The following is a 14319-nucleotide window of genomic DNA, read 5'->3' on the forward strand; positions in this document are numbered from 1 at the left end:
TACTGTGGATATACGGGGCAGAATACAGGAGCTATATGGTGCTGTGGGGCAGTACTGGGTATCTATAGGGCAGAGTGCAGGAGACATGGGGTGCTGGGGGGCACTACTGTGGATGTATGGGGCAGAGTACAGGAGCTATATGGTACTGGGGGGCAGTACTGTGGATGTATGGGGCGGAGCACGGGAGCTATATGGTGCTGGGGGGCACTACTGGGCATCTATAGGGCAGAGTGCAGGAGCCATGGGGTGCTGGGAGGCACTACTGTGGATGTATGGGGCAGAGTACAGGAGCTATATGGTGCTGGGGGGCAGTACTGGGCATCTATAGGGCAGAGTACAAGAGCTATATGGTGCTGGGGGGCACTGCTGTGGATGTATGGGGCAGAGTACAGGAGCTATATGGTGCTGGGGGGCAGTACTGGGCATCTATAGGGCAGAGTGCAGGAGCCACGGGGTGCTGGGGGGCACTACTGTGGATGTATAGGGCAGAGTACAGGAGCTATATGGTGCTGTGGGGCACTACTGTGGATGTATGGGGCAGAGTACAGGAGCTATATGGTGCTGTGGGGCAGTACTGGGCATCTATGGGGCAGAGTACAGGAGCTATATGGTGCTGGGGGGCACTACTGGGCATCTATATGGCAGAGTACAGGAGCTATATGGTGCTGTGGGGCAGTACTGGGCATCTATAGGGCAGAGTACAGGAGCTATATGGTGCTGTGGGGCAGTACTTGGCATCTATAGGGCAGAGTGCAGGAGCCATGGGGTGCTGGGGGGCACTACTGTGGATGTATGGGGCAGAGTACAGGAGCTATAGGGTGCTGTGGGCCAGTGTTGTGGATCTCTAGGGCAGAATGGAGGTGCTATGGAGCACTGTGGGTCACTGTGGGTCAGCGTGTGATTCACTCACCTGCAGGGTGTTCAGCCTCTTCAGGGGTGTTTCACCCCACAACAGCCCCGTTGACCTCACAGCCGCCCTGACCCCCACACCGCCCCATAGACCCTTGTGATCCCCCCTCCCATCCCCGCCATGGTGTGCAGTGGAGGCGCAGTCAGCCGGAGTTGGGGGCCCAGCCAGCCGGAGTTGGGGGGCACAGCCAGCCGGAGGGGGGCGGCCAGGCTGCCTTCGCTGTTCTCTGAGCAGGAGCTGCAGTGGGAAAGGGAAGGAAAGGGCCGTTATTTGTGTCACAGTCCTGGGAAACAGCCCCGAATCCCCCCGCTTCAGTATTAACCCAGTGAGCAAATTAACTGCCAAAAAAATGGATCTTGAGCACAAATTATCCTAAAAACAGCCCCAAAATGAAGTAAATTGAATTTGAGACCAAAGAGCCTTAAAAATCTCAAAAACCCGCCCAAATATGGTCCCTCATAGCTTTATATAAGAAGATATCTATGTAAAAATAGATTAGATACATTACATAGTAATTATATATTAATATAGATATTAATATTAATATTATATAATGAATACCATTAATATTACAATATTTAGTTATCATTATATTATGCCATTATATATTAATTATAAATTACATTAAGTAATATCATTGAATATTAGTTGATCGGTTAATTATATCAGATTATATATTATATATATTTCTGCTATTCATCATATTATATCTTATTGTACTATATTACTATATGGATTTTATCTATATATTGAATATTAATATATTATTTAATAAATTAAATAATAAATTAAGTTAATTTAAATTAAATTAAAATACATAACTAAATGTAAAAATCCAATGTAAACAATTAAATGGGTTTACCTTTCTCTCCTCGCAGCCGGCGAGCGGGGCGGAGCCGGCGAGCGGGGCGGAGCCGGCGAGCGGGGCGGAGCCGGCGAGCGGGGCGGAGCCGGCGAGCGGGGCGGAGCCGGCGAGCGGGGCGGAGCCGGCGAGCGGGGCGGAGCCGGCGAGCGGGGCGGAGCCGGCGAGCGGGGCGGAGCCGGCGAGCGGGGCGGAGCCGGCGAGCGGGGCGGAGCCGGCGAGCGGGGCGGAGCCGGCGAGCGGGGCGGAGCCGGCGAGCGGGGCGGAGCCAGCGGGAGGTTCCCAGACGGCACCGGCCAATCAGCGAGCGTCTCCTCGGCCCCTCAGCGCGGGGGGAGAGCGGGACGGGGAGACAAAATGGCGGCACGTTAAAAAAGCCGAATTTGTTCCCGCTTAAATATTAACTCAGTAAATTGTAAATAAATAGATTTTTAAAGCTTTTTTGGGGCGCAAATCAGCACCAGATCTGGGACCCCCCCAGACACGTTCAATAAAGTGAATTCAGCCCCAAACCCCCAAAAAGCAACGAAATGCCCCTCCCGACTTTAAACACAATAATTTACACACTTATTTCAACAACTATTTAAATTTAAATTTAAATTAACAATTAATAATTTAAACAATTAAGCGGCTTTAGGAGCCTCCGAACCGCCCAAAATGCTCAAAAAAAAAAAAAAACCACACTCATAAAACCTTAAAAAGCCCCGTTTAAATATAATAATTAAAATTAATAAGCGGTTAAAAGGAAACAACGCATTTGGACTCGCAGCCCTGGAAACAGCCCCGAATCCCCCCGGCTCTAAACATCAATCTATTGCAGAAATTCCGATCACAGTGGATTCAAAAGCTCTAAAGCGGCGAATCGGCCGCTCGGGCTCCAAACGCGATAAACGAACCTTTAAAAGCCGATGGAGCCCAACGGCCCGAGCGGCTCCGAGCGCTGAGCGATGGACAGTGCAGAGCTGCAGGAGCCGGCCCGACCCGCGCGGGAACAAAACCGCCAACAGCGCTTTGAACACAACAATTCAAATAAACAAGGGCTCTAAAACCCTGATTGGGACTCACAATCCCGGGAAAAGCCCCAAATCCCCCCGAGCTTTGAACTTTAACTCTCCTGATAAACCCTCAATAAACAGATTTTAAAGGCGCCTTTTGGCACAAATCGGGACCCAAAATACCCAAAAAGTACGTAAAAAACATTTTAAAAGCCGAATTGTTGAGAAAAAGCCCCGAAGCGGCTCCTCCCGCTTCCAACACAGCGATTTAAACCGTTAAAGCGGCTCCGGGAGCCTTAACCGCCCCCCCCCCCAAACCCGCGGCTTTAAAACCCCAATTTCCATCAAAACCCCCAAATACACCCCAGCCCGCCGCTCGCTCATTAACCCGCCGAGCCCCAATTAACACCCGCACGATAATTACCGCCCTAGCCCGTCCCGTTACCCGATTCCGGCCGCTCTCGGGTTTCCCGCCGCAGGATGGGGGGGGGGGGGGGGGGGGGGGGGCTGCTCAGCCGGTTCGTCAGCGCTCAGGAGCTCGCGCAGCCGCTGCCACCTCCACGTGTCTGGTCCTGCGCGCGCCCTGCGCCGCCTCCTTTATCACCTCGTTGTCCCGCCCCCCGCCCGCCCTCTGGCCAATGGACGAGCCGCCCCCCTCAGCCGCGCTGCCCAATCAGCGCTTCGTTGCTGTGGGAAAACGTCGGCGGGAAAACGGCGACCAATCAGCGCCTTCTCTACCTCAGGAGCGCTAGCGAATCAGCGCCGGTTACTGGGAGCGCGAAATTTGGCAGAAAGGCAGTGACCAATCAGTGTCTTCTTCCCCTCAGCCATACGATGACCAATCAGCGCCTTTCTCTCACCCCCTCTGAGAACCCCACGTGGGGATGAGCCAATGGACGACTCCCGTGGCTGACACCGTCAGCCAATCAGCGAGCGCCTCCTCCCTCCCTCGGTATAAAATAGCGAATGCGAACAGAAGGGGGAGACAAGATGGCGGAAGAGGAGGTGTTATGGCGGCGTGCGGCGGCGATTGAGGAAGAAGGCGGAGAGTCGGGGCTGAGCGGAAGCCGGCGGCTCTTTCGGCCGCGGCGGCTCCTCCGGCAGCGACAGCAGCAGCGATCGGGGGATGTGGGGGGACGGAACAGCGGCGGCTTCTCCGGCCGCGGCCAGGACGTGGCTTCACCGGCACCGGGGGCGCGAGCCCGCGCGCTGCGGGGCTGCGGGCGGGTGCGGGGCCGGGGGCTCCGGGGGTCCCGAGCGGCGGCCGTGGGGCGGGAGGGGCGGCTGTGGTGATAACCTGCGGGGCACTGAAGTGGCTGCTGTGGGGGCTCTTCAGAGGCGTGTCTGGAGCTTATGGGGCAGGAACGGGGCTGCTGTAGCGGTACCGGTGGGGCAGCCATAGGGCTGCTATGGAGTTACTTTGGGGTCACCTGGGGGGGGGGGGGTGGGCAGCGCGCGCAGCTGAGTGTGGCCCCACCCACGGGGGGTGGGGTCAGTGCTGAGGGGCGGGACTGGGAGGACACGCGCATTGGGAGGTCTGCCTGGGGAAAGTGGCCGGGGGGTGGAGCTTCCGCGTGTCACGCCCCCATAGGAGGAGCCTCTTGGGGTAGGGAGAGGGGCACGCCCGAAGGGGGCGTAGCTTAGGGAGGGAGGGGTGGAGCCGAGATAAGGGTGGGCTCTGTACAGCACGTGCTCTGAGGGGGCGTGGTTTAGCAGGGGCTGAGTTTGGGGGTGGAGCTGGGGGCGGGGCTTCGATGCGTCATGCTGCTGGGGGTGGGCGGGATGAAAGGGGAGGGGTCTGTAGGGGACACGCCCCCACGGGGGGCACAGAGTGGCAGGGGCGGAGCTTGGATGGGGTGGAGTTGGGGGTGTGGCTTGCTCAGACCACGCCCCTGGAGGGAGAGGCCAGAGTGGACAGCACACTGAAAAATTAAAATTAACTGTTGTTAAAGACATCGAGTTTGCTGTCTTTTTATTTTAACTCAGAGGTAATTAATACCGGTCATGTTTTTGCACAACCCCAGAAAAGCCGTGGTTAAATTCAGACTGTCATAACTCACTGTTTTCTGATTTTATTTTACATCTAAATATCTTTTAATGTTCTTTTGGGAATCATCACTGCCTGGGAACTTTTTAACACCTCTATTTATAAACAGCCACTATTTAGTGGTTCCTTTTTACTTCTCTTTAAAAAAGTAACGTTTTGACTCCGTTTGGTTCTGAGCTTTGTTGCCTCCAATCTCATGGCTCTGTTATAATTTAAATACTAAACACTCCTGATCACTTTCCAATGCTGTTTAAAATCTGAAGCTTCCTTACTTTGTTTCCTATGCAGTCATTCGTGCCTGCAGTTTATTTCATAACGGTTGTGCAAATGGAGCTACCAATGACTCCACATTAGTTTTCTGCCTTTACCATTTCAAAGGAATTCCAAACAATGTGGTTTTTAAACCAGGATTCAGATTGGGAGTAACTGCTGCCTAGTTCACCAAGTAATAGCTGAAATTAAATTCAGTTATTGCTCACGCCTAAATAATTTCATTTATTTACACTCTAACATTTTTATCATTACATTACTACCAGGGGGATTAACTAGCACACATTATTTTTTATTATAGATATAAACTAGAGGGTTTTTCTCCACAGGTATTACTTCCAATTAGTGCTCCAGTATTTATATTCCACTCTTTTAAATTTTACTACATCAATTGGGGATAATTACTGTCTGCAGAGTTTTGAGTAACAGCTAGAGTAGATGACAGGCATTATTTACTCCCAAAGACTCTTCTGGTTACTCTTATTTACGTTTTCATTCTAAATGTCTTACAGTAAGAAAGTAGTTACAATCATAAAACACCAGGGCCTTGGAATTTCCAGGAAAACCCACCGCAGCGCCTCGACGTGTCCAGAGATCGTCGGTGCCGGCTCCGCCAACAGTGCGTTTAAAAACTCCCTGTGTTTTTTTCAGTGGCAGTTCTGGCATTATTTTTGTTGGGGGTTGGGGGACATGCTGGGGTGTTTTTCGTTACGGAAACTGCTGTTTCAGCCTGCAAGTGAAAACAAACCACACGCACAAGGCTGGACACGGTCGAAGAAGTCCCAGCTCGTCCGGCAGCCGCTGACAGCGCGTCCGTTCAGCCGTCTGCCCACCCTGACGCGCTCGCCCCCAGACAGACCGGCTGGACACACACACGTGTACTGGGGAACTCGCACCAGCGCCACGTTCTGGGGAGGAGGGAAGGACAAACCAGAAATCAATCCTGCAAGAACCCGTCTCTAAAACACCGTAGATCAACAATGACAGTCGTAAGTCACAGAGACTCCTCATTTTCTCTCTGACTCTCACAACAGTAACAAGTCCCGAAGGATGGAAAACACCAGGACAGACTGGGAACAACAACAAAGGTAGGTAAAAGAAGGTAAATGGGGGCTCTCAGGGTCACAAAAGACAAGCTCAGCTGTCCTGAGAGGAGCAGATGGGAATCAGAGGAGTTCTGAGGGGATCGCGGTGGGGGGCTGTCCTGGCTTTGGTAAAAAACAAGTTTCTCTTTTAGTGAGTTTGCCTGTCAGCCGTGCGCTGCAGTACCCGAGTTACGCCACAGGGCGGCAGCACTGAGGCGCGCCGCGGCACCGCATTGGGGCGGCCGGGTGCAGCACCGCGCTTTGTCCACAGGATGGCGACACTGAGACCCGCCGCGGCACAAATGTCATTTCTGTCCCCCTCTGGAACTCCTGGGTCCCCCTCTGGAACTCCTGGGTGCCCCCAGACCTCCTGGGGGAAAAAAACATGCCCCTCGCGGTGGGGGGCTGTCCTGGTTTTGTTACAAAACAAGTTTCTCTTTTAGTGAATTTGCCTGTCAGCTAAAGCTTCATATTAGCTGCATTTTCCTGGAGAACCAGATACATGTTGTGGTAAACAGAGCAATGGAATGCTAACTTGTTGCTAAGGACAGATTCACATCTTGCAAGAGGGGCAACAAGAAACAGGTGACCGAGAAACTGACCAGCTGTGTATAACATCCCATTCACGTGAATACTTCATATAAAAGTGGGAGATCATGAGGATCTTGTCCTCTTGGCCCTTTTTCGTCCCTTCTGCTTATGGTGACATTAGGCGAGTAAGCTTGTGAGGGGTCCAGAGGCAAAGGGACGTGCCCTGAGGAGAACAAATCGAAAGGTTCTTACCTCCGAGAAGTTGTCCTGGACTTCGGTTCCACCAGCAGCCGTCCTGTGGTCCCGGCACAGCCTGGGGATCCCTGACCCGCACCACCGCAACCTTTAACAGGACACCGGGCCGTTCTAGAGCCTGAATGACAAACAGCAAGTATCTCTCTAGGACAGCTTTGATGGGGGATTGTTCTGTTTTCCCTGCAGCGGACAGGGAGAAATTTCTCCTCGCCACACTACCACTGAACACCCCGCCCGTGATTCTTCAGGCATTTTGGGGCTGTGAGCCCCCATCTTTCGCTGGCCTGCTCCTCCGGTAACATCATCGTCACCCCCCGAGTCCCCCCATTGATTCACTCCAAAAAAAAAGGTAGAAAAGGAAAACAGCCCCACTGGGCAGCTCATTACTTTAAAATGCCATTCACATACGTACATACCAGAGCCACCTCCAGAGAAATCCCTGGGGCGCGCCGAGAACGTCCTCGACTCCGCGCCGCCCTTGCTGCCGAGAAGATGACGAACTCGGCTGCCGGCTGCAACCTGGTCGGCCAGAGAGGCAGAGGGTGTAGAAACCTGGACCTGATCCTCTTGCTAGGAGTGGGGACTTACTGTTCCCAACTTAGCCTGGCCAACCCTGTACCAAATGCTATGAGCACGTGAGAATAGGACGACTGACACAGGATGTTCTCAGTTAGCACACTCCTGTTAATTCTGGGTGTTATGACAGAACAAAATTGGAAAAATGTGAAATCCAAGGGCAGAAGTTATGGGTAGCAACTCACCTAGGGAAAGGTGGACTCGGTGTGGGCTCTGTCTCCTGCCCTAGGGGAGAACAGAGTATCTGTTTTACACAAGCTGCTATGTGCGGCTGTTCAGATGAAGTGTCCTGGTTTTGTTAAAAACAAGTTTCTCTTTCAGTGAATTTTGCCTGTCAGCTAAAGCCTCCATATTAACTGCATTTTCCTGGAGAACCAGACCCATGTTTTGGTAAACCTAGCAATGGAATGCAAACATATTGATAAGCATGGATGGACATCTCACGAGAGGGGCGACGAGAAAAAAGTGACCAAGAAACTGACCAACTGTGTATAACATTCCATTCACGTGAATACTTCATATAAAAGTGGGAGACCACGAGGATCTCGCCCCTTTTTCCTTATGGCCGACACTAGGAGAGGATCTTGCTACTCCTCCCTGAGAACTGAGGCCTAGTGAGAGACTGAATCCAGCTCCAGTTGGCTGCAGAGTCCAATCCAGGACTTTGGGTGCCGGCTCTGCAGTTGCTGAGACTTTCAAGATTGGTTTTGTATATTTTGTATTATTTTCTCTATTCTTATTAGTAGCATTAGTAAAACATCTTTAATTTTTCCAACTCTCTTCTCTCTGTCCTTCTTTCCCTCCCGATCGCCTGTCCTGAGTGGGAAGGGGGGGAGAGGGAGGGGCAAGAAAAAGGGGGAAGTGGGGGGGGGGAGAGGGGGTTAACAATACACCTGCCAGGGTTTTATTGTCACCCCGCAATCTTAACCCTCGACATGGAGGGGGCGCGCAAGATCAGTATAAGGAGGAGTTAGTTAAGAGTGCCACTGAGGAATTGAAAAGAAGGCAAGAGAAACAGAAACTGGTACCGAAAAACAGCGATCGGTATGAAGAAATAAGGAAAAAAGACAAGGGATTACAATTACCAACAGTAGGGAAAAACCTGTTTATAGATCTTATGGAAAAGATAGCCCGGGAATTAAACGTCACATCATGCTGGATATGTGGGGGGTCTCCAACGGCAGAACGGTGGCCTTGGAGAGGAGAGAGTGTAAGCCCAGAAGGATTACTGGGATGGAACAGAACTCACGTAACTCGAGAGAAAAAAGACCAGAAGGATGGGTATTAAGTCACTTAATAATAGGGCAGATATGCCTGTCAAGGGATGATGGTAAACTGGATTTTACTGAATACGCTGGACAAACCCCTTCTAAGTTAGTGTTACGGGCAAATTCATCAAATACCTCTATTCCTCCCACTCGGTGGCCAGGTCCACCTAATGGATATTGGTCTCGAAATTGTAGCCTGGGAAATGAAACGATATGCTGGAAGAATTGAAGCAAAGCAAACCCCGTGGAGGAAATGGGGGATTTAAGGGGATCTTGGCAGAATCCTGCCTCTACCGATGTCAACGAACCATGGAAAGCCCCCGATGGATTATTTTGGATATGTGGGAATAGAGCTTAGAACGAGTTAATGCCTAAATGGAGAGGGTCTTGTACAATAGGGATAATTCAACCAGCATTTTTCCTTTTCCCAAAGGAAAAAGGGAGTCATCTGGGGAAACCTCTGTACAAAACTTTAAAGAGAGAGAAGAGGGGTTTAACACATGTCCCCATAGGAGGAACGCAAACTTGGAAAGATGATGAATGGCCTGCGAAAAGGATAATTGAATACTATGATCCAGCCACCTGGGCCCAAGATGGAAGCTGGGGATACCGTACCCCAATATACATGCTAAACCGAATTATCCGGTTGCAAGCAGTGGTTGAAATACTAAGCAACCGGACAGCTGAGGCACTGAATCTCATAGCAAGACAATTGTCTCAGACCAGGGCTGCAGTGGACCAAAATCGGGTAGCCTTAGATTATCTTTTAGCTGAAGAAGGGGGTGTCTGTGGGAAATGGAATACTTCTGAGTGTTGTTTAGAAATAGATGGTAATGGGGAAGCTATCATGAAAATAGCAGAGGAGATAACACGAGTTGCGCATGTCCCAGTACAGAAATGGAATTCTATACTTACTGGCCATTGGTGGGATCACTTCTTTGGGGGAGCTGTTTGTACCGTGTATGATCCCATGCTTTATTCGGTTAATACATTCAGTACTCCAAGCCATGCAAATCTCAGCCGTGCCTATAGATCCTGAAATGGCAACAAAAGGAACAGGGTATAAATTGATGATTTTCAAAGATAACACCAAACTGGACCTGGCCGCCGCTAGGCAAGTACTAGCTAACTTTGAGGCCAAAGCACGAATCAAGAGGATAAAAAGAAAACGTGGCAACTGTCAAAAATTCACCTGTGATTCGTGCTAAGATGTTGGATGTTTACAGATATAACCAAATGAGGCACGGGCTCTGAACCTGGAAAAGGGAAAAGCTGTAGTTTTTGCCGTTCCAGTGCACGGTCAGAACCAAGGCCTATCCGAGAATTAAACCAAACTACGGTATGCCTCACCGCTACATACAGAGCCGGCTCTACACTGCAATACATTACATAACATACATTAACTTGGCAGCTTCTCTTCACAAGCGAGAAGGGAAAACAGGGACAGGTATCTGAAAAAACAAGGCAGAGAACACAGCAGCGGGGGGGACAGAGGAAAAGAGGCCGGAAGAGCACCGAGGAACAGGGCAGAGGAAGAAACAAATCGGCGCGGCGGGGCGGAGACGGGGGGAAAAAGCCCGGCACGGTCAATGGGACAGAGAGGAACGCGGCCACGGGCAGGGAGCGGGACACGGGGACGCAGCGAGAAACCACGGGACGCGGGGAGATACCAAAACGTCGGCAAAAAAGACTCTTTAACACTGTTCTGAAAGTGTTAAACGGCAGGCAATTTCAATACAGCGCACCGCACGCTCAAGGATCGCCCCTGTAATCGAGCGCGCATGTGACTCACGCTTCTTGGTATTGATTACATCTACCTATTGGATATTCATTTGCTCCCAGCGCTTAGTTAATGCATTAGACGGAAGCTCTTTCCATAACCCCACCCTTCGCTGGCAGTCCCTCCTTGGTGTGCCAGCGTGTCCATCAAGGGTCTCCAGCGGTCCCCGGTGCCCCCCCGCCCCGGTGTCGGCTTCTCGACCTCATTTCTTGAGCACGCCCACTGTCATTTTGTGCTGCTACTCAAGTAGCTCCTTCTCCATTCAGTGGAACGTTCCATTTTCCCAGCCTGCGAGCCAAGGACATCCCGCTTTGCCCCACCTCCAGTCCCTGTAGAGCCAGTTTTTCTCTGTTAGGTTTCTGTTACGTTAGGCCTGGTCTTGCTACCTTATGCCGAGGGCTTTCTAAAAGATTTTTGTTCCTCCTATCAACGGGAAGCAAGAGGGAGAGCAACAGGCAAAACCGATGGCAGAGCGAGAGAGACCGCGGGGAACACAGGGGGCTGGAGGAAGAAAGAGAGGAATGAGGAGCCCTGGAGAGACAGAGGGCAGGGAAAAAACAACAAAAAAAGAGAAAACCGGGGTGGGGGGCAGCACGAAGGCTCAGAACAGGAACGAGGACGGGAACAGCGCCGTACAGAATGAAGAACGCCAGCAATGCTGAGCACGACAAAGGCACAGAGAGAGAAGACGAAGGGAGGGAGGAAGGAAAGAGAAAGACAGGAAGGTCGGGGGACAGAGCAGCACGTACAGACACAGAGAGAAAGAGAACAGCGGGGGGACACACAGATGAGAGCGCAGCGGGGGGACAGACGAGAGCACAGCGGGGGGACACGCACACGGACGAGAGAGCGCAGCGGGGACAGACACAGAGCAGAGAGCACAGCGGGGGGACACGCACACAGACGAGAGAGCACAGCGGGGACGGACACACACGAGAGCGCAGCGGGGACAAGAACGGGCCAGAGAAAGCGTGGGGAAAAAGGAGACGGAGGGGCAGGGAGGCACCAGGACACACAAGCCGGGGACGAGGCCCGAGGGCCAGGGACTCACAGTGGCTCTCGCTTTCGGTGGCTGCCAGGAGGCTTCTAACAGCTCAGACGCTCCTGTCCCCTCCTCTCCTCCCTCGGGGCGCTTGGCCGTCCTCAGCCTAGGAGAACACGGTGGGGTGTCAGGGCTGCTACGAGACGAGGCTTCGGGGACACGGAGCCTCGCTGGCTCGCTCGCCACGCAGCCGTCCCGCTCCAGGATACGCGCACGGACCTGCCGCGCACGTTGACAGCCTGGCCCGCTGCACGCCACGCAGAGGGACCCTTCGCCACCCGGAGAGAGGGGCTCCCTCTCTTGCCCGCCGCAGGAAGCAGACGTCGGGCCGACGGCCCCGCATTTCTTCCTCTTTACCTCTCCGGCTCCAGCCGCGGCAGCACCCGTCCACGGACGGGACGCGCTCCCCCGTCCCTTTTCCCGCCGCGCTGCCAGACGAGCCTCGCCAGCCCGAGGCGGGCGCAGCCGACGGCATCCCCGGGGTGGCAGCGAACGGCCGCATCCTCAGCGTGGCCTCTGGGAGCAGGAAAGAAGAAGCAGCGGCCGTTAGCACCGTAGCTCACCCCTGCCTGAGCCTGCTCCTTCCTCACGGGCCACTGGAGAGGTGCCGAGGGCCGGCCTGCCACCTTCACCATGGGGCTCGGGAGCGGCCCGGGAACACGGGACGGGTTCGCAGGAGCTGCCGCAGCTGGGGGCAGCTGCACGGGGCGAGCGGGGCCGCGGGAGGAGGCTCAGGGGGAGCTCTGGCGAGCTGGGGACGCACCCGGCATGTGCCCCATGCCGGCTGGCGCCTCCTGCTCCTCTGCGGCACGCTGGCCAATACACTGACAATACACCTATTAGTTAAATAGAAACTAAGCACTCTGCTTCTAAACAACGTGTTATTTAATCTTCTGTCTCCCTCTTGTCATGCAGAAGGATCTAAAAGGTGAAAAATATCCCCTCAGCGTGCAGGGGGTCAGAAAGCATTTACCTCACATCAACTGGTTAATGAGGGTATGAGTTCTATAACTTCATCACAGCATACACTAACTTGGCAGCTTCTCTTGAATTCCCCCCTTTGCAATATACTTGCAAATTCTTTGGCAGTATAAATCTACAAAATATTATCATCTCGTGCTGTGGTACAGCACAATTATTTGTTACCCACTAGCAGTGCCAAACAGAACACTGTAGCATAATGTAAGTCAAAATGCCTAGCATCAAAATCAGACTCATAAGATCAACGCTGATGGAGCTGTGAAGCTGCAGCTCCTGCCGGTTCTGACGTTTCTTTCTTATCTGGCACCTCTGACTGCTTGTGTTTCTTATCTGGCACCTCTGGCTGCTTGTGTTTCTTATCTGGCACCTCTGGCTGCTTGTGTTTCTTATCTGGCACCTCTGGCTGCCTCGGGGCAAACAGCGTCTCTGCCCCCTGGCCGTGCGCTGCAGTACCCGAGTTTCGCCACAGGGCGGCAGCACTGAGGCGCGCCGCAGCACCGCATTGGGGCGGCCGGGTGCAGCACCGCGCTTTGTCCACAGGACGGCGACACTGAGACCCGCCGCGCCAGCCCCGGGCGAGCGGTCGCGCCGCGTGTCGCGGGAATCCCGAAAAAAAACCCCAAAAAACAAACGCAACAAAACAAAAAAGCACACGGAGAGCCGCGGCACGAAAGCCGCGCCTACAGGACACGGAACCCGCCGCGCCTCGCCCCGAGCTCCCGCCGAAGCGGCGCCCCAGCACCGAGCCTGCAACCGCGCCTCAGCTCCGCTTTTAAACGCGCCCCCGCTAACGGGGGCTGCGCCGCTCCCGGAGGGACTGCCGGACCGGGCACGGGCGCTGCGCCGGAGGGAGACGCGGCTCCAGACCGCAAGCCTTCAGCGCACCTGCCCTCGGGGTCGCACGCCGCCCACCAGCTTCGCCAGCTCGGCCGTAAGGGCGGGGGGGAAACGGAGCCCATCCCGCTCCCCCCGTTCCAACGGCACGGTCCCCGTGGCCGCAGCCGCGCTCACCTGCCGCCTCTTCCGCCGTTCCGCTCCGTTCCCCTCGCGCTCTCCCGCCGGGCACCGACCCCGGTTCCCGTTCGCTCCCGGTTACCCCCCCCCCCACCACCGATCGCCGCCTAGAAGCGCTCCCAGTACGGGCATGCGCAGTAGGGAGACCGCAACGCCCGCCTCTTCGGCATTCTCATTGGCTGCCGGCGACACGCCAGTCACCATTCTCTCCGCGTATCAGCGCTCGCTCTTTGGGGCATGCGCAGTACGGAGCCGTCAACGCCCGCCCCTCCAGCAATCCGATAGGCGGACAGAGTAGCAACTGACGTGCCTAGGCAGCCAACCAGCGCTCCGCCCCTCCAGCCCTCCCGCGCCATCTGATTGGTCGCTCTGCACAGCCTCTCCTTGGGGATGTTCTTATCTGAACATCCTAAATTGAAGACTCCACGGAACAGAACGGGGACTGAGCCACAGGACAACGTGCCATCGACTTACACTAATGGGGAAAAAGAACCCTAGAAGTCAAACCCAAATTTAAAATTGCACGTGTCTTTTCCAAGCAGAACGAGCCTGTGATTCCACAAAAAAGGAGGGCAAAGAGCAGGTCAGCTTATCAGAGAAAGACAGTGACAGGGAGCCAGACAAGGTGACACAGAGAGAGGGAGAGAGAGGCAAACGGGACGGAGAGGCCAAAATGAGCGCTCCACAGCCTCCCCTCCCTCGC

General features: G+C 53.8%; 1 protein-coding gene across 1 annotated transcript; it reads right to left on the reverse strand.

Annotated features, from left to right (window-relative positions):
- Nucleotides 1-4722: 4722 nt before the first annotated feature.
- LOC309448111 (uncharacterized protein) lies at nt 4723-9964 on the reverse strand. The gene is made up of 6 exons (XM_082069353.1): nt 9922-9964; nt 9715-9834; nt 7717-7756; nt 7372-7474; nt 6953-7073; nt 4723-5992 (listed from the first exon to the last, which is right to left on the reverse strand). Exons 2-6 carry the CDS (start codon nt 9806-9808, stop codon nt 5793-5795), a joined length of 558 nt encoding a protein of 185 aa, XP_081925479.1. The 5' UTR covers nt 9809-9834; nt 9922-9964; the 3' UTR covers nt 4723-5792.
- Between the last annotated feature and the right edge of the window lie 4355 nt (nt 9965-14319).

Source organism: Streptopelia decaocto, assembly GCF_964273445.1.
Source record: "Streptopelia decaocto genome assembly, chromosome: 19".
Classification (NCBI taxonomy): Eukaryota; Metazoa; Chordata; class Aves; order Columbiformes; family Columbidae; genus Streptopelia; species Streptopelia decaocto.